The 26042-nt window shown below is 46.3% G+C and overlaps 1 protein-coding gene across 22 annotated transcripts in view; it reads right to left on the reverse strand.

Annotated features, from left to right (window-relative positions):
• Positions 1 to 26042, reverse strand: part of MBNL3 (muscleblind like splicing regulator 3) — a 100683-nt gene that overhangs the window by 13132 nt on the left and 61509 nt on the right. For 9 of the 22 annotated variants that reach the window (XM_083796935.1, XM_083796927.1, XM_083796936.1 and 6 more), the window contains 5 exons: positions 23297 to 23461; positions 13924 to 14124; positions 12146 to 12382; positions 3923 to 4073; positions 1584 to 1619 (listed from right to left, as the gene is read on the reverse strand). In XM_083796935.1, coding sequence (XP_083653061.1) covers positions 1584 to 1619; positions 3923 to 4073; positions 12146 to 12382; positions 13924 to 14124; positions 23297 to 23461 — 790 coding nt within the window. Of the gene's footprint in view, positions 1 to 1583; positions 1620 to 3922; positions 4074 to 12145; positions 12383 to 13923; positions 14125 to 22437; positions 23272 to 23296; positions 23462 to 26042 lie in introns of those variants that run through there. The other 13 variants (XR_014571859.1, XR_014571861.1, XR_014571862.1 and 10 more) reach the window with 4 other exon arrangements.

A 26042-nucleotide genomic window follows, 5' to 3' on the forward strand; every position in this document is an offset into this window, starting at 1 on the left:
TCGGCACGGTACAGGGGTGAAGGCACTGCAGACGAGCGGCTAGCAGCCCGAGCTCTCTCCGCACAAATCCAGCGTGCTTCCTTTCCACTCTAATTCTAGAGGATTTGGCAAAATTCCCCCCTCGCGAGGCAGGAGGGAATAGAAAGGGGAGGAGGCCGAGAGGGAGAAATTCCCGAATGCATTCCAACGGTCACCACTCGCGGGAAGAGCATCTGAGAGGACAACGCAGCAGCGGGGAGCTCGGCAGCCTTTCGAAGCTGCACTTCCCATGGAGCGCGGAGCTGGAGGGGATGCTCTTGGGGTGCACAGAGCCACCCCCCAAACCCACGGAAGGATGGGGAGGATGCTGCCCTGGATCACTCCAACCTGCAGCCACTGATTTCTCCTCCTGGCCAGGAAAGAGCCGGGCGCGGAGCAGCAGACAGCAGTGAACTTGTTGGCACCAAACCCCAGGAGACACACCTGGCCTTCCCACGGGGACAGTTCAGACACTGCAGTCACCCAGGTATATCCACAGCCATAGCTTGTCTATGTGTGCTCCCACCCAGCCCGTCTCAGCACAGACACCGGGACTGGGAGCTGGGGCCTGCAGGAGCGATCACGGGGTTCAGCAGCGGGATAACCCTGTGCCCACGGGGCCCCCTGCCCCGCAGGATCACCCTCAGGTGGATAAAGCAGCCTGGAGGGATGGGGGAGGTTCAAGAGCAGAGTGCTCAGCCATTTCTGCCAAAGCTGCTGGCTTTCAGGCTACCCCAAATGGTTCCCTGGAGGCCCTGCTCTCTTCTCTCCCCAAAGCTCCTGCTCCCCTCTTTCTCACTCTGGCTGAAGCGGGTGCGCTCCCGGATGGTTGCAGCCTTGCGTAACCTTGGCTGGAGGATGAAATCTCAGCTTTCACCCACCCTGCTGTACCCAGCAGCCGTAGAGAGAGGGGAGGGTCCCTCAAAGACCCACACAGGTTCCTAGCACATGCCGGATCCTGAGACTGCATGTTAGCAGCAGAGAGCGTGTTCTCAGCCTCACTGCATCCCTGGTACCTCCTCACAGCAACCTGTACCTGCACAGCTGACAATTTACTAAAGAGATGAACCTTCAGCTGGTCCACAGTTTAAGCTCTTCTTCACTCGCTGTACAAGCAGCACCCTGCTCTGGTAAAGGGGCTGACCTTGGATGCATTCCTTCTTAAAGCCTTTACTAAAACAGTCTCTTAAAATGTCCTCAGAAGGACAACCAAAAATCTGAATGCTAATACACCTGATGCAAAAATAATAAACCATCAGTAACCTCTCATTGATATTTCTTTTGTTGGATGACTTAAATGGGTTATAAAGACATTTAGGTTGACAGATTTTTGTCTCTGCAGCAGAACTAAATAGGGGTGGGAATGCATCGCCTTGGATTCTCATATTAGTCACACGAAACACTGCACTGCACAGAAATTAAAAGGGATACAACCATTTAAGCCTCAAAGAAGACAGCGGATAGACAATCACACCACTCAGCCACCCAGGTTCTCACTGATGCATACTAATTTGCTGTCTCTTTCAGATTAGGAAAAGTTGAGAAGTTTGTGTAGAAAAACCTACCAACGCTTGCAGTGGGTGTCATGCACAGAACTGACCCTGCACACCATGCATTGAAGCGTGGAAAGATGAACAAAAGGGATATTTCATTAGTGAAGCTTCAGTGTTAGAAATCACTTTAACTAAAAAGCAGGTATTCTCTTTGCAGCATTCAATATTTAAGCACATGCAAAACAGATTCTGCATATCGATACACGGATAGTTTAAACTCAGTTTTAAGAGAACATAGCAAACCAAATTAATTCTTGAATTCTTGGGTAGTAGAAAAAGTATTTCTTCTCCAACCCTGGTATTAGATGATGTGATCTAGCCGACAAACCAGGGCTGTTTGGTGGTTTTTGTTTTTTTGGTATCAAGTGTGTTGATTTTTTTCTGATTATGTCAGCAAACAAGTTTGCTTTATAGGAAAAACACGCTCATGTTAAAACCAATTTTCAAAAACAATTTACTCCTGAAAGCAGGGGTTGGGATTCAAAGTCTCTAGTTTAAGCTGAAAGAGGCAGTTGCTTTTAGATTTGAAGGAGTTGCAGTTCTGACACCACTTTCAATATTCACTACTCTGACCCCCCCTGGCTCCATAGGAAACCATGATGCTGATCTCTCAATAACTGAAGAGGTGAAATTAACGAAAACAACCACTCACTTCCACTCCCAGCCATGTGAGTTGTTACATGCCACCTCTCTGCTTTGCTTTCAAGAGTGCTGCAAAGGCTTAGACCAGATTTGCAGCCTGATGCATCAGGAAGGGAAAATGTGGATGTGTAAATTCATCAGAGATTCACTCTGTGACTGGAAATTTACTCCTCTGACCAGTGTTAATATCCTCAGATGAGAGCAGATGCCAGTAAATAGACCTGTTACACATCTGCCTGTGTGTAATTCTATTCCCACGAGACAGGGCACAACAGCACTACAAGAGTTCTGGGTAAAAGCTAATTTATAGTGCTTGCATCAGAAATGTAGGTCTTTATGTCAGCTTTGGAGACTGCGACCTCAAGGGAAGGAAGCATGTAGCCAGCTCATAGATTTCGCTTTCTAGAAAGTGTCAGTGTTTTCTGAAGTTGTATTTCAGTTGGCATCTGAAAAAGCTGTGGTAAGTTCGGTAGAGCCAATCCACTCTAAGAGCACTTTGCAGAGCACAAGGCTCCGGCTTAGTCCCTCCCTCCATCTCTTCATACAAGACCCCATTCCCCTGGAAAAACATTCTGGCGTCTACTGAATTCTGAATATTTCCAAGTACTCTCACAACATCCAGGCCACATGAATCCAATGTTTAGGTCTCAGCTCTCTGGATCCACGCTCACACCTAAAATGCAGTTTGGTCTCGATATTGGGGTATCTCTTAAAGCTTTTCCCCTGACCGCAGGGAATGGCAAGGCCAAGGTCCAGGTCCACTGCATGTTCACTGCACGGCCAGCCCAGAGAAAGGTTTTGTATGTTTTTGTAAACATAAAATTTGGCATATGAATACAGCATTAGACATTAAAAACTTCAGGCAGCCATTTTCATATGACGCTCTGCGATGAGAATAATGATACTAAAAATGAGCTATCGGCTCTGGAATATTTCCTTTTTCAGCCACTTTCAGAACTTACTACTCTAAGCAGGTTTTGGTTTTAATTTGGCTGCAGCGAAAACGTTAATTGGCTAGTCAGCTGTCACATCTGCCATGTCAACATTTCAGCTTCTGTATGAATTACCGAACTGCATCTTTCAATTTTACTCTGAGACCTTAAAGGTACAATAAAAGCTGGGAGTTAAATTGCTTTTAAAAATCTTAGGTTATCATACTGGTCAAAAGACAAGCAAGAGGAAAATACATGACTTTAAAGAGGATTATGTAATTTGTATTTACTAAAGATGAGCCATTCCCTCCATAAACACCACAGCTGCTGGAATATGTAGGTCACTGAGACAGAAGGTTAGAAAGATACCTGCAGCTTGAAGTGAGTGGACAGCTCTACATAGAGGTCTGCCAAACATTTTAACATGAGTCCATAATATAGCTACACAAGAGTCAAAGAATTAATTTGGGATTAACTAGTTGAACCATAAGGAGGAGAAACAGGAAGTGTGAATTCAGAAACATGCAGACATTTTTCTTAGTTTGACTGCTTTAAAAAAAAAAAAGGCTAAGAAGGGATCTTTACAAGTGAAAAGCTCTAAATTGTATTAGGTGAAGGAAAAAAGTCAAACATACATTAACTTTCCACTGATTTTTAACATGAAACTTTATACACTAATACTCTTTTGCGAAGGACTCTTATAAATCTGCTTATTAGCTCAATGTCTAGGCCATAAAAAGAAAGCAATGACGATGGGGAAAGCAAGGAAACACTTACCTGTAGGGATGAACGTAGGCTGTTGCAACTGCATGTTGGCTAGAGCCTGTTGGTAGTGGAAAACGCTTGGGTTAAAGACTGTGGTGGCACCATTGTTTTTTTCAAGTGCTGGCCTCTTTGGTAAAGGTTGAAGTGCACCAGGCGGCAGGGCCTGTGGATAAGGGAGTCATTAAAGACAAGCGGAATATAAAAGCGACCCAAAAGCAGACAGAGCATGCAATAAATAATAGGGGGTCTTGGCTGCAAATCACCTGCAACTGTATCAACTTAGCAGACAGGAAATAGAAGAGCAGCTAAATCACAGTAAAAGTTGTAGGTGTAACCACAGCTTCACTAGCTAAGCAGTTAGTAAATGCACCAGGAGACAGGGGCAGAGTCCAGGATGAGGAAACACTGAGGAAGATTTTCAGTAGGATCGACTTGGAAAAAAAGCACGAGGGGGAAGAAGGGAAGAGGTGACCATCTGGACAGGATACCACAAAGCACAATTGCAGGCAACAAGCATTTAAAAAAACATACCAGCTAAGAGAAACACAGTAGACGACTATTTAAAAACAAAAAGATTAGCATAAGTAATAAGTGCCATGGAAAAATTAGGGATGCTTGCCTCTGCTTATTCCAATACCTGCCTACATGGATGTGCACATCTGTGGGAGTGTGCGCTCTTGTATGCAGATGACTCGTGTGTTCAGGTGGTAAAGTGAAAGCTGTTGCCAATTACACAAATAATGTCACATTCATAGTAAAATGCATTTCCACTTGTTATTAGCGAGGCTGAGCAACATAGCCAAGAATAGGCCTGATTCTCTGCTGCCTGCAACAGCTGCACAGCTCACAAACAGCAGATTTGGACTTGCTCCCAATTTCTAGTAGCGCAGCACTAGAAGAAGGCCTCCAACAGTTAAATACCGCTTGCATTATTAACAGTGGAAAAAGCCATTGACAAATCTGCTGTTCGAACAAGATCTGGGTGGGTCTTGCTATCAGGCAAATCCTTTCTTTTTGTTCTATCACACCACAGTGCTTCTTCCAGCCCGTCAAACCTGTTTCATGATCAGACTTGGTAAAAAGCATTAACCCAACTCAGGAACTTTTCTCAGTAAGGTACCCATCATTCAAAAAGCATGTCTCAACAGCGAAGTAGTATGTCAGGTTCTTAGGAGACAGAAACGTGTCTAATGATTTACAGCTTTTCATTGTACCCAAGCAAAAACCACATTTTTTTCCACATTGTGATAGAAAAGGGTCCTTTTTAATTATGCCCTGCAGTCCTTTTGCACGTAACACTCCCATTGACGTCAATGAGATTTACGCACGTGGAAGTCATGCAGAATCAGGTCCTTTCTGCCTAGTTGTGTTTTATATCATGTAGCAAAGCGATGGCTGAACCATATAGGGTTATCACTCCTCTTTTTTTTTTTTTTTTGAGTAAATGGCAGGGAAGGGTGGGTATTAGAGGAGGTTTAGCTAATGAAGAGTTAAGGCTACAAACACATAGCACTTGTAAGAAAGGACACAAGGAAAGAGAGATTTTAAAATGTCATGAAGATCAACACACAACAGAATATAACCAAAAGCTTGCAACAGTTTGTCACCATCTAGAAACAGGTTTCACTTTAAAGTTAATTTGCTATAGGAGACTGCTCATCTGAGAAACGTTAAGCAAGACACTTCCAGGCAAAACATTACTCCAACCTATTGCTATTCACATGGTGGCTTTTGGGTAGCTTTAATATTAAAAAAATAAATAAGTAGAAGACATTGCATTTGCAAAACTGCCCTCAGACATGCACACATCCTCTGCTAATGCTAGCAGACATCCAGTGCCAGCATTACGACTTAATGATATCTTTCTAGATTTCTTCTGGCTAGTATCAAGAGACAGCAGTCAAACGTGAGCCAACGTTCTCAGACAGAAACCAAAGTCTCTTGCTTAAGATCTATATTTCAGGATGAGATCTTCTAGGTAAAGATCTAAGTGTTTCCATTTTTAGGGGAGCCCCCACTGATATCTACACTAAATCTGTCTTTATATACATCATGTCTATTTAATGATGGTTCCATGAATGTTCCTTCAGGCACAAAACAGATTTGCAGCTTGTAGAGACTGTAGTAACTCCACCGACACCAGAGGTGCTTTACAGATTTACAGTAACTGAAGAACGTGCTGCTTAAATCCATATCCCTTACTGCGCCTGATTGCAAAACATGCTTTTTCCAAAATCTGCCTCAGAAAAAAGAAATTACTAATTATAGCAAAGCAACTGTGCCAAGCACGTAATGGACTTTTGACTCCTTGCTTCTTGGCCAAAGGCTGTCACCACCCCAAAAAGTTCATTATCCCTACTGTCAGTGCCAAAAGCAGAATGGCTGAAGGCTTTGAGACCTCACTGTGAAGTGCTGTCTCTTTACACGGGGGACAATTCCTGAGCCCAGCGCTGCAGTCAGAGGTGGCGTATAAACACGAACAAGCCACAGGGATGTCAAGGCACAACAGCCTGCCCTACTGTCTCTCTAACACTGTGCTTCCTCCTACCCAGCTTCAGCCCCTTGGGGGCATGGGAGAGAATGCAGCTACAGCAATTCCACTTCTGTTGCCTGAACAGCACCTTTGGGAAATGCCTACACAGCAGCTGGGGTGGAGGAGCCCAAATAAATGTAACATTTCTACAGTCTTCTAAAGAAGCAAGCACACTGGCTTCACGCTGTGCAGCCCAGAGGCCAGCTCTGCCATTTGAGCTCCGTGGGCACAAGAGTCAGAGCCCACCTCGGTCTGCTCCTGTTCTGGCAGCCTTCTGGGTGTCCTGCTCCCACGCCAGCTGTCGGGGGAAGCATCCGTACCGGAGCACGCCCTGCAGAACCCCTCTTCTTGCCAACCTACCTAAGTCTTGAGTTAGTCACCACTGCAGCTACTGAGAGTGGACAAGTGACGGCTCTGCAATTTGCCCTGTTGTTTGGTACACAATGCTGCTTGTCATTGCCCTCTGGACAAGCCTCAGTCAACACAGACGTAGCAGTAACCTTTGATAGCTGACAGTAACCTTTTCTGATTCTTACTGTCTCCACGTGCACACAGGTATGCAACTTTTGTAACATGATCAGGCCATTTGCACTAACGAAGGGGTTAATTTTTTTTTTCCTGTTCAGTATCCATTTGATAGCCCGAACTGATCCTAGCGAACAATTCCCACTACAAAAATGCCAGGCAGTCTCCCATTTTGGGGCTGGGAAAGCCACATTCCTGCCGGAATATGAGTATCTGAACAAAAAGATTTGTCACTTCTCTGCATGGCACAGAAATAAATCAGCCTGAATGACAGACAAAAATGCAATGCATGCCTAAATCAAGATTTCCCACGTGCAGGTTAATAACTCTCTCTTGTTATTTTTTTGCAAGACAGGAACTGGATTAAATCTTTGCAACAAACAATTTAATTGCGCCTCAGAGTTCCCCTCAGATCCGTATCTCCTGGGAGCAGATCACACTTTCACTCCTTTGCACTTAGCTTCGAGGGGTTGGCTCCGTATCTGACTTGCTGCTTCAGTCCAAGTCACAACAGACAGAACGATCTGAAAGAGGGCAGAGGTTGCACCCATTCCCTGGCAAGCAGGGGAACCGATCTGAGCAGTTTCCTCTGAAGATTATGTGTGTTCTTATCGGCACCGTAAATCATTCTCCGGTGCAGCCTTCACAAAGGGTTCAGAGGAGGTGACATATTCCAACATTATAGCTGAAAACGTTCAGATGTTCCAAGGCAGGAAGACTATTAAAAGTCCCTTATCTGATCAGGTTTTGTTCAGCGGGGAAGGTCAGGAGGGTAGGGGAGTTACAGGGCTTCCCCATTCTCAGCCGGGCTGTCTCCCAGGCGAGGTGGCTCTCGGCAAGGGCAGTGAGGCACTGCCGAGGTCACTGTCTAAGCTGGCTTTGGGGCTGTGCCTGTGCCAGCAGCGAGCACCGAGAGGCTGTTGTGTCAGTCACGGTGTAATTCCAGCCTGCTGGCGGAAGCTGGCCCCTAACAAGATTTCCTCATGCTGCTGTCTAAAGCTACAACAGGGGAAGCCTGCTGACTATCAAAAAAAAAAACAACACATAAAAACACACCACACACACAAAAAAACCACCACAACCACCAACAAAAACAACACAAGTCTTGCAAAGTTGCCAAAGGGGCTTTGCCTCTGGCCAAACTCAACACAACCTCTTTTCATTTTAATTTTCCCCAAACAGAGCTTAAAGAAACACGCTAACATTCCCGTTCTGGGAAAAACAGCCTCCCTGCCTGAGCTAATATTCACTGGCATTGGAGGGAATATTCATCCCACTGAGACCCCCGGGAAGGCGACCTGCTCAGACTGGGGGTGAGGAACAACCAGACACAGGCAATGAGAAAGGTGGGGGAGCCCCTGCTCGTACAAGGAACCTGCCCAGCCAGAGGGGAAGGGGAGCAGATCAGCTGTGCTTCCCCGTGCTGGGAACGGCGAGCAACAGTGGCTTGAAGGTTTCAGGACTCCTCTGTGTCCACTCTTCCCTTTCCCCCTACAGCTCTGGGACTAGATTTTTTTTAGGATGCATTAAATCCCCCACATTGGGGTGACTGAGAAGGAATTGTCTTCTACAGAGCCAGGACTGACAGCAGGCTGGGAGGATGGCTTTTGCCTTACTATGAGGATCACAAAGATGGGTAAACGTATCTGGGGCTTAGAAAATTATCGAAATTAGCTTACATGAAGGCAATTTGCAGGCAGAAGGCTGCAAAGCAGATCCCATGCCTGAGGCAGAAGCAAACGGGCACCCAGAGCCAGGCGCTTTTGCTGATACGGGGGGAGGAACCAGAGCCAGAGCCAGCTGCAGTAGCCACGGCCTCCCCAGCTTACCCAACACACCATCAAAGTCCTGCCTTACACCTGCTTCAGCTCCCAGCACAAATCTCTGTGGTGCTGCTTAGCTCTCCCTCTGCTTCTCTCAACACTGGGAACGGCCAGGGTTGGAGAAGTCCTGAATTTGGTCTGTGCCCTTTGAACAGAACACCCTGCCAAGGGCAGCACCAGCACGACACTGCCGGGCAAGGCGGTGTTGTCGGGCATACCACAAAAAGCCTCTCTGCCTTCAGTGGCAGGAACAGGATCCATCCCGCACCGCCCAGTCCTCTGCCGTATCCAGCACCGTGCAGACCTACCAAGTTAAATCCTCACCAAAACGCCGTGTTTCCCAACTCTGCTGCCGCAGTTTGGAAAAAAACAGCTCAAAACCCTGAGCTGCCTGCCACCACAAAGGCCCCCAGGATTATTCCGTGCCTCCAAACCATATCTGGGCTTCGGGAGGAAAAGCTCACGTGGTTAATGGGTGGTGGGTGGGTGCAGGATCGGCATGTCTGAAAGGACGCTGCAACATTTCTGACCCGGATGGGCAGTCTCCCCAGGCACTAACACAACAGACCAAGCGAGGAAGGCTTTCATGCAGATGGTTACGTGCAAAGCGAGAAGGCGAAAGGTCCAAGTACCAGGTCAAAGGTTGCCTCGAGCGGTCGCTTCAGTGATCTGACAGCTGGCTGAGTCTTAATTAGCAGGCAGCGAGCACATGATGGCAATGGGCCAGGGAGGGGGGTCAAGCACAGTAACAAAAAACAGCAAGCAGAGGTGTGTCAAGAGAGCCGTATTTTGGGGGAGGTGAAGAGAAAAAAAATAAAAATGAATGCATTATACAATATATTAAAAAGACGAGGCATGCACAACATGGGATGTCTGAGTAATTACCTGGCCCAGTGGCTAGTCAGCTCTTTTGCCTCAGTAAAATTCAAAAACTAAAGAAATAACATCATGGGCGTGTGCCCTAGAGCATTTTCACTGCAGCTGGCACAGCGGGTGAGGAGTGCTTGGGGATTAGCGCCTGCACGTGGACTCGCACTGGGCTCCAGCCCTAATTCTGCAGCTACATGCAGAGGTCAGCAGCAGGGCTCGTGGCAGGAAAAGGACCACTGGTAAAGAAGGGAGGTTCAAGCACTGCTTAAGTATGATGCTGAACCTGGGAGTGAGCCTGACCCAATTCACCTGGCTGTGCTGCACAGACCTGAGCCGAGTTGCAGAGAGTAGAGCTCCTACTCGCGCGTGACAAGTAACTGCAGGATTGTGTCCCTCAGAAATGTCTTCTGAATTTAGATTTGAAATCATTCCTAATCTATTTTAGAAGGGCTTATTACACCCATTTGTCTGGCATGTGATTTTTGATCCAAGAAGACTGGGCACCAGTCTTCGCTTTAATAAAGTCTTATCCCTCAACAGGTACAGTAAGTGCATCAAACCTTGAGAAGTCAATGAATAATGTAAGCTGTTTTGGTGGCAAGGGTGATGCAACAAGCCATCAATAAATATTTTAAAGGTTCTAGTTAACAGCATACAAATAAGGTTAATTACATTTTTAAGAGAAGCCAGCAGCATGAATAAAACATGCATTGGCTTTAGTTAAGTAGCAGTGTCCTAGATAATTAGTGAAAAAGTAAAGCATCAAGTGTAAAAAACACAAGAGTTTAATTTCAGAAGGGTCTTTTTCAACAGACCTTGGCTGCTGTTTCAATAATAATAAAAACAATAAGAGATATAACAAATAAACTGTTCAGGAGAGATAAATACTGCATTATAAATTGGTTCTTCAAATTACATTCCATGTAATGTTGATGTTAACAGAAAAACATTTGTGAATCCTCCCCTTTTTTGTACTATGTTTCACCATGAATGATAAGCAACCTTCTTACTGTCTTAAAAAAAGGTATTTAGAAAAATTTTAGTATCCTTACTTCTAAATCAAAAAGGAGGCAAGAACCTTTTTAATGTTAGTTATTCACGTAATCCCAAAACTGATGAGTCTGGAAGGGCCCAACCTACCGCTCAAAGCAATGTCAGCTGAAGCACCTTGCTAAGGACTGCATCCAGGCAGGTTTTGAGTATCTCCAAGGATGGAACAACCTGTTCTGGTGTTTGGCAAACCTCACAGTAAAGAAGTTTTTTTCCTACATTCATATGGAATTTCCTGTATTTCAATTTGCGCCCACCGCCTCTTGTCCTTTCACTGAGCACTGCAGAGAAGAGCAAGCCTCTGTCTTCTTTACCCTCTCCCATCCCTCTCTCCAACAGTTGTAGCTCTCTCAGCCCTTCCCGGTGTGTCAGATGCTCCAAGTTCTTCATCATCTGAACTACTCATCTACTGATCCGAGTGAATCCTTTGCTGGACTCACTCCTGGATGTCCATGTCTCTCTTGCACTGGGGAGCCCAGCACTGGCTACAGCCTTCCAGTTATGGCCTCACCAGGAATGAGAAGAGAAGGATCACCTCCCTTGATCTGCAGACATTATTCTTCCTAGTGCAGCCCAGGATGCTGTTGGCCCTTTTTGCCATGAGGGCACAAGAAAAATTCATAACAGCAATATTGTCCCCACTCTGGACAATTTCAACAGTGCAACTAGATTTTTCTAATGCGCTGTTAGAAGACAAGTTTCCACCTAGAACGAAGGTGTCATTAAATGGAAGTCAACAGAATGGCAAACATTCACTCCACCTAGGAATTTGATCCACACTGGTAAGTTTTCTTTGACTTTTTATAATTCTAGGTATTAGAAGTCACAACTCAAATTAAAATGTAGGTGGGACCATCCTTACCAGGTTCTAAGTATCAAACAGATCAGGAAGTCATCCTTGATATGAGACTTGCCATTTCACTAAGCCTTGGCAAAAGTAATAGGCACAAGCCTCCTCTGTTTGCTAGGCTGGAACAATTGATATGTTGTCTGCTTTGAAGTAAGTGGAAATTTTGTTACTGACTTCAGCAGGCCAAGATTCCCCTGCAAAGGGTTTATTATAACATGAACATTTTTTCCTTTCTTTGTGTAGTGAGGAAGCTAACCTGACACCTGCATCTTAGCAGGAAGGTGTTTGCTTCGTGTACTGCTGAACTTGCTTTCGGGCCTGATGCACGTCACCTCATGATGTCTTGTCAGAAAATCACAGGGTTCAACACTGCGTCCCTAACTGGCGAGATGGCACTGCCTCGCTCAGTGCTTCATGCTACAGCAAGCACATACAAAGGATGGAAAGATGGGATTCACACTGCACATGCTCTCAGCTCTCTATTCAGCAATTTACAAAATACTCTTCTCTTCCGCACATGACACATATAACACAAATGAAATCTCTCAGCAATAGAAATATAGCTTGATAAGAGCTCTACTTACCATTGCAGCTGCAGCTGTCTGGTTCACCTGGTGTTGAGCTGCCTTGATTTTGGCTTGCAGGTGTGCAGGGGGATGAAAGTACTTGCATTTCTCCCTAGAGCATCGACCTTTGATGTAATCCATGCAAACTGTAACAGTATTTTCATTTGTGTCTATCATTGCAATATCTATAGGGTGAGCATAACGGCAATCATTCTCACCACGTGTGCAATTTCCACGCTGAAACTCTCGACAAACCTTAAAAGAAAGTCACATTGTTGAGAAGGACATCATGTTACTCTTCATTTAGAATTTTCAACACAGAGTATCAGTTCATTGGCTGAATTAAATTATGGGTATATTCTAAATCCATGCTCTTGGGTACCACTTAGACAGTCACAGGGGCAACTGGTGCTACTCATAACTGGTTCACAATATGAGGAAAACTCATTGTTACCAATGCCAATTACCAAATGTAAGTGAAGTACAGAATTTGTACAAAATGGGAAGTGACCTGAATCCTGAACCTGGAAAGTCAATGGTGTTTTGCCAAAACTCGAGGAGCTCAGTATTCCTCCCCAGCCTCTAAAGCTTTTAATAAAGATTTTAATAACTCTGCCATTTGTGTCTCAGGTGGATTATATATATATATATATATATATATATTTTATGGAGCATACTCCTCGGTAGGACTTCTAATTCTAAATGTTGCAAGCTGTAGTATTTGCAATAGGTACTTATTCTTAAATACAAAGAACCTCTTCCATGTAAATAGTCTCACTGCCCTCAATAATAAAACTCTGACCTTGGGGTTACATGACCGTGCATTTGATTGCACTGCAGTGTGTTCATAAGGAGTCGCCAAAACTGCTAGCCTTAAAAAGATCATGCAGCTCCCCATACGTTATGAGCACTGAAGCAGCAAAGGTAGAGAAAAAGGTTTCACAAAATGGATCTTCAAGGCTTCCTTGTCTGAAGGTATGAAAGAGCTAAGAAACACTGTTAAGGCCTATAGCTAGTGGCATAAATCACATACCGGTACGCTATCAGACTGTGTGCAGGGAAAGGTGAGACGTCACGTGAGAAAGGAAGCAATCAGCAATGCAATACGAAGCACATAACACAAAACAATATGTTTTGAAATGACACCCTTTTCCACTACCTTCCTGTGTTATAATTTACTCCTGCAGGAGCCTCTGCATTCAAGTCCTCAGCCCTTATTTCCTACAGAGCCTCTGCTCAGGGTCTGAAAGACATATACAACTCCTCCAACACTAAGTCCCAGCATGCCCAGCCAACTGTCAGGGCAAGCCTGCCAGGGGAAATGTCTTTCCAATGCCCCGTACTCAGCAATCCCAACAGCATAATGCTTGATATTTTCAGTAAAAACTTAGTAAGCTTGTCTCAAGACAAGGGAAGTGTCTGTTACTTCCACCCTCTTGTTCTCATTCCAAAACATCTCCCACTCAACTCAGTTAAAGGGCAGACTATCTACTTGCCTTTTTTTTTTTTTTTTGTAAGCGTGGCAGATCACACACAGAAAACAACAATCCCATGCCTGCTCTAATGCCTACTGAAATCAGAAGAGTGAGCTCTCCCAATTTTCCAGTATCTTCATAAGATTTTGGGATCAGTCCCCAAATAAGTCTGCCCAAGCAGAGAGCAGCAGCCCGGTTTTAGGAGAGGTCTAAGTTTAACTTTGCGCTGCACTGCATGAGGTCACTCTAGCAGAGCGCAACAGTTAGACCCACATGCCCTGTTCATTCCCTTTAGCAGTATCAAATCAGACATCCAAATACCTCCAGTTTATCCGTACGCATCAGTTTCTGCCCAGCAGAGCCTCCTGGTACTGTAACAGTAGGATTTCCAGAAACCAGGACAGGAGTATTTGGTAAAAGCTCTGCAGGAACTAAGCCCATCCCAGGAGAGACATGACTCAGGTAGGGACTAAAAGCCATCGTGGGGCTTGTTGCAAGCGATGGAGTCACAGGAAACGTCGTCTGTGTATAGAAAAAGGAAAAACAAAATGTTAGTTAAAGAGCTCTGTCTTGGATTATCCAGTCAAAGCCTTGAAGCACTTCAATCCTTTTAAACAATTCGATTAGCAACATCAAAATGCTGTGCTCTCCAATCTATTCATTTATCGCCATTTACTTGTGATCTATTCGTTTCTCCTGACTCACAAATTCGTGACTCATCCTGAACACAAGGCATCTTTATTTGTCAGATCAAAGCATATTGATGATCTTTATAGTCTAATGACACAATTAAGGATTTCATGCCAGCAATTAGGGCAGACCCAAATAAAACAGACTTCTCATTTCCAAATAAATATCTCAGCTTCTGTATGTCTACACCGCAACGCTGTACAGGGACCTCAAGGTAAACTGAAGCTTCAGGACCTAGAAGCAGGTAACCCAATTAGTTACATGGTTGAATTTACTATAAACCTGCACTGAGTTTCATGGTACCATGGACAGCCTGGCTCAGGTAGGCAAACTGGATCATTTAGAGTCATGAGCCATCTCTGCTCCGGTACCCTTCAAGGTCTACCATTCTGCACATTGATAGGTTTCAGACCGTCAACATCCTCCAAGCAAAAGCCATTTTACAGGAACATCCCGCGCCTACACTCCATGGGAATGGCTACAAGAGGACACCAACATCATCAGCGACGCAACATGCCAGACCTCAGAGATTTGCAAGAGCAGATGGGTAGCTGGCTTGGAAGCGACGTGGTCAGAGCGTGCCAGGTGAGGCGGCTCGTTCAGGTGGGCCATTAACAAGTTCAGGACTCCACCTGTGCTGCGAGAAGCGATGTTCCCATGAGGAGACAGAACATCAGGCCATAAAGACCTTGAGTGTTCCTGAATCCTTAATTGCCCTAGGCAGGCCCTGCAAGAAGAGCAGAGGAGAGCGCAGGTGGCCAGACCAGCTTCCCTTGCCTGAACTTCTCCAGCAATTCCAGTCTGTTAGAAGAATTTCCATTCTCCTAGGTAGGCAAGGTCATACTAAACTCCTAAGCAGGTACTGAAGTTTAAGTCTGTGAATAGCCCCTATAGTCAGGGAGTATGTGAAACTTTAAAGCGCCAGATCTGAGGTGTGTTTGGGAATGGGCCCAATTCCAGTTGATGTAAAGTAACCCCCGACCACCCAGATGGCAAGAGCCTGCACGGAAGCATTTCTACTCTCCTAACAGTGGCTCAACAAAGCCCAGGGGAAACAGCCTGTGACTTGCAACTATTTTTATTTTTCCTTCTGTCACCTGTTCCACTGGAAACTCTGGCTTACAGTTAAAGCCTGATAACATTTGCTGGCATACATGACGCTGTCCTCAGTAGCTAGAGCCTCTGCTTAGTGATAAACACAAGTGTGCTTACAAAATGGCCTTAGGCATGTCGCATCACCCCTTCCTTGCCTCTGTATTTGTATGTCCAGTCCTATGGGTTTCTAAAAGAAAATGTATGTGAACAGTTTGTTTCCTGAAAGCGCACTCATCCCAGTACGTTGACATACTAGAAAACACATTGCTTGTTGTGGTCTGGAATAAACTAACCCACAGTAACACCAGCTAAGCTGACCTAACCTATCTTTAGCTTAATGATGCCCTCTTCTCAGGGTCAGATTGATAGCAACAGCCCCTGTGCTGATAGGAAAGGGGATGACAGGTCACCTCCAGCATACATCCCACTTTCTCCTCCACAATGACAAGACACAGCCTCCTGAATCAGTGGGCCTTGGTGTTTTAAGGGTAGCAAACCAAATAATGCTCTAAGAGGGATCTCCAATGTTCCTTCTTTTGAGCCTGATCTAAGCCCTGCTTCAGCTGATGGGAGACTAACTATTAAACCCAGAGATCCTCCAGTCCACAGCCCTTCATTAAATCATTTTCTTCTCTCTTTCACTTCTCAGTGGCTCCCAGACATATTACACCTTTTGCTGCTAGAAAAGCTCTTTAAGGATCTTCAAACACCGTGACTCCCTGAACACTTTAGTGAGAAGGCAGTATCCATTGGACTACTTTCCTTCCTACGAGCACTAGTAATTACAACGGCATGTGCTGTACTTCTGTCACAATGCACGCTGCTAATTCTATTTTAAGGCGCTTCTTCAGCCTGGCCAGTCTGCATGGGATTATGCTAGAGCCTGACACACTTTGTCAGCGCTTATTTTAGGCATCCATAGTAGCTTGAACCTTGCAGTACGTGTGGCTTTCACAAACGTGGGCAAATCTACTTGATGTTTTTCCAGCACCTAATCCAGCAGGAAACCCAGGTATCCTGGGAGAGCAGCGTGGATGCAGGGAGAAGCACTTCTCCCACTGCTCAAGGGGAAGATGCTGGGGCATTTGTGGAGCCAGGGAGTAAGGCTGGGGGCTTGCAATGCCTCACAGTGGATGAATTCACCAGAAACATGTAGGAGGATGTTTGAAATGTTCCCAAAGAGGTTATATAGCAGCCTCTCCACAAAAACCACTACAGCTGGGAGGCAGGTCCTGCTCCCTGAAACACAGCCTCCATCTACGAGGCCGTACTCTCACGGGCATCTCCTTTCTTCACCAGGAGCAAGCAACACAAAACACAAGCTAATGGACCTGAGCCTGATGTGAAGCAAGTGAAAGAAACGTCCGTGAAGAGCAATTAAGGAGTGCTATTTATTTACTCCCGGTTCTGGGGCCTACAGAGGGGTGCACGAAGGATCAGGATGGTTTTTATTTTATTCCTGCTACTAGTTATTCACCCATTTCCATGCCCTGCCTGGCATCTGCTCCAGCATTCCCAAGGTTTTATAGCTGTTTATTCTGCCTGCCCGAACCGTGCACCTGATGCTGCTGACTGAAAGCTACAGCTCTGCTCCACACCCTGCCCGAGGGCCGGGGACCGAAACTCAGGAGCCGTGCGGGCACTGTCACCGGGAGACCCGCACGTTCCCCTCCCGCCCTGCTGGACGCTGATGCAGCTCCCCAGCCCTCCCCAGGCCACACCTGTCAGCAGATCATCCCAGAAAAAAAACACATTTAAATGAGAGCCTGAAACCAACCCAGGGCTCCTCCTTCCAGGAAACCCAGGAGAGCAGAGGCAAAGCCTAGCTGGGGGAAGGCTGTATCAAAATCCAGATGCACAGCCAGAGAACGAACAGACCTCACTCAATGCATTAAACCTAAAAACACTGGGTGTCTAAGTCTGATGTGTGCTAAATGCACTGAAAACTGCTCCTTTGTAAGCTGGCATCAGGGAGCTCTGTATTTATTGTGGCTGATGAGGGGAAAAGATGTGCTGTGCTCACTGCCAGCCCCGGCTGCCTGTCTTGGATTGGGAAATCCAGTCTGGCTTATGCATCAGTACCAGTAATAAAGATGCTGCCAGCCAAATCTTTCTTCCCTTTACGTCTGTGCAGGTCCCCTGTGCCAGGCCTGTCCCGAGGGAATAGAAGCAAATTTCTTCCTTGCAGCCAGAACCCAACTGTAATTTCTACTCCCAACAGCACTCTTCCCCTGTACCTCCCATCCATCTCTTGTGATTGCATCTGGGCAGAAGACTTGCCTGACAGATCAATATTTTGACTGCACGCTATAAAAAAAAAGTCTTACAATCAGTGGACAGGCACACACGCTGTGAGCCCCTGACAGAGGGCTGCTAAGGTGGTTTCAGTGCAAAACCCAACAATGCAACTCCAAATCACTGATGAAGGAACAACACTAATGAAGCATCAAGACGAAGCTTTTGAATAGCAGGCTGAAAGCACTGTCTTTGTGGGAATGGTGAAATGCTTTAGCTTGCCTTAAAGATTATCAGAAATTCCAAACGACTGCCACTATAACTTGAGGCGATCACCCGGAGCACCTGTGGCAGCGCAGACTGTGACAAACACGTGCAAGGGAAGCGCCCGGTGGGCTGGGTGAAGTCGCTGACACTGGAGACACCATGGGACAGTCCCAACACCACCTCGAGCTGCCAGGCATCAGCACGGCCATCAGCTCTGCCTGCTGCCTGAGCAGCATGAGGTCTGACACAGGTTGCTACGACACGGGCAACGGCCAGCTTGGACGGTATTAAGAAGGTTCAATGACAGACCTGCGTAATAGGCTCCTTTTAATGACTGGGAGCACAGATGATCACCTTCAGAGCTGCAGGACACCAGGGCATGCAGCCCGCAGGTCCCCATGCCGACTGAGGACAGAGGGAAGCCCCTGGGAGCAGGCAGCCTGGCTGCGGTAGAATTAGGGATCAACTCTACCAGGTGTGTCTGAAGAAACTGAAATTACTTTTACCTGAAAACTTCATGTATGTCAGACTTAGGAGCCTGCTATCTGCACAAGTACTGGTATGCTCTGGGGTAAAACAGCCTAATGGAAAACATCACCACTTTCCCTTGTTGTCCCCCGTAGAGCTCTTGCAAGTTCAGCAAATGCAGGGACAGGTTTCCTCGCAGACTGCCTTTTATTAAGCTTAGCATATGCAAACACTACCGGTAACTCCTGAGCAGAGGGAAACAGGTTACCGTGTAGTAGCAGAGGGTATCAAACCAGTAGCAGCTCACAAGACTCGTTTACTAAGTATTAAAATGCTTGCAAGAATGAAAACAGCCGAAATGGGTGTTGAGAGACTATCTCGCAGAGGAACACCTGCCGAAGACTCAGGCGGCTCTGTCCACAGCAGCCGTCGTTTGACTGCCCAGCTCTGAGCTCTTCCCAGATGCAGAGCACAGGAGGTGTTTGGTTGAAGGTGCGAGCACAGAGAAGGGACTGTCCAAGGGAGGAGCGTGTCACCAGAGTGACGTATGACCTGGAACAGCTGATTTTGTTAACAAACTAGAAGTTGCATTCAATTTGCCTAACAGAAATTGTGCTAAAGCTACAGCAGAAACACAGAGTGGGTGTGAAGAGGAAGGCAGTGGAGCGGTTGGTGTTTTGTTGAGCACAGCACAAGCGCTGCCTCAGGCGGGAAGTGTTGATTCTGAGTTACCTCAGCCCCTAAAAAGGGAAAGCTTGAAAATGAGAGACCCAGTAAAAAAAAAAAAGGCAGCTTTTATTACAGCCTGGTGATAGAAATATAAAAGATATGGATCTTGTACTGATAAGGCTGAAGACCCTGATATTGAAGACACAAGTGGTACTGTTCAGAAAACGCAAAAACTTGTGTTCCCATGCAATGCAACTGCATGAGACTTGCTGCAGGACGATCGCTTTAGCATGAAGGCTGAGCATGCTGGAGTGAACCCAACTGGACAAAGTGTCCAGCTGCCTGTTACCACAGATGCTTTTTTCCCCAGTCAGACCCCAAAGACACACTCCTAGCTCAAAGACTGGGCTGCTGCTGCATAAAAGTCCGGTGTAAATGCCCCATGACACCGGCTGCTGGCAGATACCAGCTCCCAGGCAGGCGAAGGTACTTGTGCTCATCCATTCTTACTATGCTTTTGACTACAGGTCCAGAGGACCAGATTTTTGCTGCACGGAGCAAGCACGTGCCCAAAATACCAGTTCAAATCTGCTGCACTTACTCCATGTTACTGGCCAAGAAAGTTGGTCACCCTGTGCTTTATCCCCTCGATCAGTAGCACAGGGCAGTGGCAGAGACCTGCTGCACCAGGAGAGGGACACAGGGCTGGGTTAAAGCCTGGATCAGGTTGTCATTGGGGGTGCATGCGACTGAATGACGTCAAGACACCTGGAGAGACAGTTCAGTCTACAAAGAGCGTGACAGGAAGAAAAACTGTAGGGCTTGAAAGCAAAGAGTGCAGAGAGGGGAAACAACTTCCCAGGGCAGCAGTAGAAGCAGCTGCGAGGCAGCAGAGGCAGCTGTACCAACACTGCAGTGCTCTACGCAGCCATCTGTTCAGACAGCACTAACAGGGCAGCACTTCGCAAGCCACAACCAGGCACCGCTGGGTCAGTTCAGGAGTCAGTGCTGAAGCACCTCCACGGCCAGCTCCAGAAGTCTGCCTCATACTGCTGCAAAGGGATAAAACAGAATGAAAAGGGTGTGGATCAGGCCCAGAGAGCATCACCTTTTGGTGTCCTTGCTTCTGCACACACGTCTCAAAGAAACCGCATCTGAGCATTGACTGAAACGGCTCTCCGTGTCAATGCCAGAACCCAGCTCTATCCACCTTCAAGCTGACTTCTACTTGGTCTTCAACAGAGACATAGGCAAAACCATCCCAGGGAGCTTCCAACACAGTTCAGCCAAAGCCAGCCGTTAAGGTGAATTCAGACTTTTAAAAGTTGAAATTTTACTACAAAGCCTTCCTACTTGGCACCTGTGTGATCTCCCCACGGTTCCTCTAAGAGGAGTATAACATACAGAGTAAACACTCGCCTCTGTGTCCTTGCCTGACTTGTTTTTAAGTGCTGCATGAAGCCTTCTGTTTAAAACTGCATCATGGGCATCAAACATTCATGTGATTCTCAGCTTTGCATGGATGGTTAACAGCAACATCAGAGAGCAACCAGAGACTTCAGAGAAACAGGCTCACGCTAGCAACCATTAATTCGCACCTAGTAGGCTTCTGTGAGCAGTGTGCAGCAGGCGACCCACCTGGGACACAGTTCTCCAAGCAGAGGCTTCATTAAACAGGCATCATGAGGGTCCTGACTGTTGGCTCAACGGGAAGATTAGCTCTTGCTGGATGTCAGCAGTGGTGCAAGAAGATCTGATGGTGAATGTTCAGATGCAAGCTCATACACAGACACATCCAATGCCATTTCAGGAATTGCGATGCAAAGCTGCTAAGTTAAGTACTGTTTTTACATAGTAGCTTTTCTGGTGAAAATGCACTTTAAAATGTCTAGGCATTCAGCTATTGTTCGGAGCTATTAAATACACTGCTTCAAATCTCGTCTCTGGCAAGCATCCCAATTAAGCAGGCATACCGTTGATCAGCTTTCTGATCACATGGGATCTGTTCTGCTGCTGCATCTGATATAATGCTTTTTGCTTTGAAGAATTTCATGTGTAGCCAGAAGGAGGCCCCACCCTTCTCATTTAGAAAGAGAGAAAAAAAAATTCTCAAAGCCTGCTTCCACTGGCAGCATCTTTGGAAAATCAAAGGCAGGTGAAAGAGCAGTCTCTTGTTTGTCCTGAAACTGATGTGGAACAAGTTGGGCAGCAGGAATTACAACAAGAGCTCATTTACTCTGAGCAAAGTGTGGGAAAGCAGGAAATGAACAGTCGTCGCAGAACAAATTTTTATTTTTCTTCTTTGCCCATGTCTCCCTCATGGCACAATTTAGAAACCAGGGACCTTTCTCATCAGATAAGGTTACCTCTGAAATGAGAGCACTAACTAGACAAAGCAACAGATTCAGTCTCAGAGGCAATTTAAAAGGCAGCAGAGAAATTGTGGTAGAAATGAACTGGACCTGCAAGATTGCAAAGTGGGAAGATGGGAACTTTCCCAAGAGGAAATCCCAAAGATATTTTGAACAGCCAGCCAAAGAGCATCCACTGTGAATTCCCCACAGAGGAAAACCCCAAACGGGAAAGGTTTGCTTTCGACACAGGGCTAGGAAACCAGTGCTACCATTATGTGGGAATTCAGGATTTCCTTCTCATGTACATGCACTTTGGTGAAAAGCAAACTCCACAAAAAGAGGTGCAAAGATGGCAGCAGATTTGAGTTTAAGATCCAGAGCAACTAATGACTTCTTGTGGCCCATTTTCTTTTCTGTTTTACTTTCCCACCTTTGAAATTGGAAGAATTAACAGCATTTCCCTATCTTACATGGCAGGGTGAAGATAAAGCTGCTAGCACATGCAGGATGATCATGGAATAGCCTTCACAGAAACAAAGAATGTGCCAAATTGCAGAAATGCCTCAGTCCAGTGGCACAGCGAAGCACAGCATCATCACAAACTCCTATAGCAAACAGCACAACAGCCTCCAAGAAGGAAAAACACTCCCTCAATGTCTTATAAAGATAAACCAGTGATACCCAAACTTGTCAAAAGTGGGGTGATGGATGCTGAGTCTGAAGCCCCATCTGCGCAGAGAAGCCAGGGACTGTAGATGGGACACCACGAGCCCAAGTGCAGGCTGGATTACAGACTCGTATGTCTTCAGGCTAGAAGGGTTTGTCCTAGGGATCTAGTCAGACCTCCTGTGTGGCACAGCCCAAGGAGCCTCACCCAGCAACTGCACATCAAGTGCACACTGCCCCAGGAAAGACATTCAGCCATGACTTTAAATGGAAAATTCCTAATTAGGCTCACGGTTAAAAATGTGCAGCTTATTTATGTCAGCACTGAAGAGCTACTTCAAGACCTCTGACGTTTTCTTAAAGATACACGCGGTGACAGACACAAACTCACCAGACGATTGTTGCCTCTTCCCAGATACACCAGCCAGCAGGCACAAGCCATTCTCTCCCTGGCATTAACAGGGTTCTCCAGCCTGAAAACCTGCTTTAACTGATAGTCCACAGCAGGGACAGCTAACGAAGGCTTCATCAAACCACCTGCTCTGCAAACACCTATCTCCCACAGGCTTCCCTCCCTACCTGAAGAGAAGTAAAACTTGCCTGCTGTAGGTATAAAGCAGCATTACTGTGAAAAACCGTGCAGTAGGGGCAACTGCAATGAAATTCACTTCACTCCCAGACATAAATACCTTACAGTCTGGGTGGGATTCGCCTTTCCTGTTTTTAGCCCTCGAGTGCAATGTACCTGGTCCAAGGGACTCAGCTGGCTTCTTGCCACAGAAGAGAAGAATTCCAGCATCCTCATCCCAGTGCAAAACAGATATCCAAAACATGACGCATTGGAGTCAAGACACTCAATTTCTGCGATGTACATGAATTAACTGGTCAAAAATCTAGCTAGCGCTAAGATGCTTCCACTTGATGCCCTGAATCTCACAGGTACATAGTTATCAGAGGAAAGGAGCGCCACACCTTGCAAGAATATGCAGAGGCAGCATCACAGAGCCCTGTGCTTACAGTGTGTGACAGCAGAGGCTGGATGAGACCAACCCGAAGGCCAGACTTGCTGTAGCTCTTCAGTCCCACACTTGGATGCCCTCAGGCAGTATTCAGCACCCGCCCAGATGCTGCCGGAGTCAGTGCAGAAGGAAGATCTGCCTATCTGAGACCAAGCACAGGGCTGAGGCCTCCAGAAGCAAACAGGAAACAAATCTGGACCAGAGTGAACCCAATCCACTGCGGGAACTTACAATCGGCTGTAGCTGCGCGCCCGGTAGCATGAACTGCATTTGCTGAGCAAACATGGCTGCGGCTGTCTTTTGCTGGATCAGGTTGTTGCGTCCATTTATTTCGAGTTGCGTTTTTAAGTGTGGGGGAGGGTGGAGATATTTGCAGTTCTCTCGGGTACACCGGCCCTGAAAAACATAATGAAACAGCATCTCAGCGCATGTAACACTCATGGCAGCCAGAGAAATTTAATTAAGGATTGTTTGGGTTACTGTAACAACACAATCATCCAGGCAGAGGCATTTTGGTACCTACTGTGCTACTTTTGTGATTTTCCTGTAGCAGTGCAATACTTAGGTGAAGAAAAGAGCAACATGACTTCTGCTGCTGTAACACTAACCGAACGCTATCAAGCTAAAACCAAAAGTGAAGCTTCCTGACGTTAACATGATTGTTGTAAAAAAACAAAACAAAACAAAACAAAACACAAACACCATTATTCTGAGAAGCCAGCAACAACAGTTCCAGAAGCAATGTCAAAAATTCCCCATTTTCTTGTGATTCTTGTTTTTTCCCCTCCCTTCCAACCCCAGGCCACTTAATTGGCCCTGACAACCAGACAGCGAGAAACAAAACTGTCTCTGCCACTTACTTCCCCAGCTGCTTTGGGTAAAACGTCAGACAACTCTGTAAAAAGCACCTCTGATCTTCAGCATACATGTAGCCTGAGATACTGAAGATTAGCAGTAACAGGAATAATAATTAAAACAATTTCCCCTTTGTGCTTTCATTCATTAAAAGCCACGGTACTTTGCGTCACTGATTACTTTTCCCCCCCCAAAATAAACAGAAGTACAAGTGAAACCTGTGGCTCCCAAAAAAGCAGAGTATCACGAATGATACAAATTACCTGAAATAAACTGAAAGAATCACTTTCAAAAACCATCTGTAAACAGTACCTTGCTTTAATAGTGTTTGCAAGTAGTCATATGAACCTTCAAATAAAATAAAAATTTTAAAAATAAAATAAAATAAATAAATAAAAAATAAAATAAATGCCAATAGTCCACTAAGCACACAAAACTAGTGACAAATTTTAACATTAAGAATAAATAATTCTTTAAAAATAATGTTTTTTTTTTCCTTTATGTTTTTCCTCCTCGAAAGAGGCATACAGAATAACGGAGACATTTTGTACAACTCATGCACAAGTTTTATAAGTAACTTTTATGCAAAAATGTTTGTGTGGTTTTGGGTTTTGTGCCCTCTTTTTGGTGGGGGAGGAGGAGGGGAGAGCAGGGGGCATTAATTCCTTGGGGCTATTCAGAGCCTAACGGAACAGGGCCAGACCTGAGGGACGCAGAGCTGTTACGTGAGGGATAACTAATAGTTGTTACTGCAGACAGCAAAGGACTAGCACCATCCTTTACCCAGCCTGTGTCCCGGGCATTCTCTCCGAGGGTTGGACACTGAGTTCTCAGCCCCAATATAATTAAGTGTGCTTTCAAAAAAAACAAAAGGGCAAACGAGGTGATCTCCTGTCCCTGCCCGTTGGCAGGATCACACACAGCGTAACCGTAACCCCACAACCAGACCCGCGTGCGTACCCCGTTACACGTCACCGGACACAGGGCTCCTCAGGCTGGTGGAAACCCCTCTGTGATGTCCCCTGCCTGAACTGAGGATGCTCCCCTGGGGGTTTTTAAGGCCTGTCTCTGCCAGTCCAAAAGCACAGGTGGAATCACTGCACAAAGCCAGTGCTGTGACGCACCGGAGAGGATGGCTTTTAACCCTCCCAGCACACCGCGAGAGGCAGGCTGCTGGAGCTGCAAGCTTTAGGTGTGCTTTCTGCTGCCCCTTTCCTGGTAGGGACAAGGACTTCACGGAGAAGAGGGCTGCAGAGCCGGTCTGCAGCGTGGAAGGGGCCGTGCAACAGAGCGTCAGACTGGAGACAGACTCCTCTTATCTGCTCTGAGGCGATCAAGCACAGTCAAACAAAACTGCTGGCTCACCACTGTTATTTAGAGGCAAATAATTAAACGCAAGAAGTGATGGGCTAAACCTGCTGGGACGGGGGAAAAAAACACTCGCAAACTTCTCGCTCTGCAAAGGCAGGCTTCTGATCGTGCCTTGCTCCTAGAGGAGGTGCTAAGCGTCTCCTGACAACCAAACTGAAAAAGAGGAGGCTTTTTTAACGCTCTTGTTTTGGCTTCTCTGCAATCCAACAGCACCAGATCCCTAGCAGTGAGCTAATTGCTCACAGGCCCTGAGTACATGAATCCTCATCGCCAGACACTTTCCTACAGCTGCTTGAAGTGAGGGTAAAATGGCACCACGCGGCTGGCTGGTGCCCAGATAAGACAGCACTGCTAAAAGGTAAATAACTGCGTTAAACCAGGAGGAGGAGGAGACTCGTTTGGAACGAGGTTGGCCTGGGTTGCCCTTCCTGCTTCCCAGACTGACCCTGCTCACCTTGCTCGCAGACAGGAGGACCAGCAAAAGCAACCACGTTGCCTCAAGGTGACGTTAGACACCATCTTGAATTTATTTTTCCAAACCACGCTGTTTCTGTGATCTGTTTATGGCCTTCCCCTCCCCAACCCACATGCACCGAGGAGCTCGCAAAGAAGGCGGCGCCTGTCCAGCTCCATAGGATCGGGTCCCCCCGCGGCCCTTCCCACCACCTGGAACCAAACAAGGGCCCAGCCTCCAGGCTCAGAGCACGTCTGCAGCATCCCACCTCCACAGCTTCCGCAGGGATGCAGACCC

This window comes from Anser anser (assembly GCF_964211835.1).
Source record: "Anser anser genome assembly, chromosome: 13".
NCBI lineage: Eukaryota > Metazoa > Chordata > Aves > Anseriformes > Anatidae > Anser > Anser anser.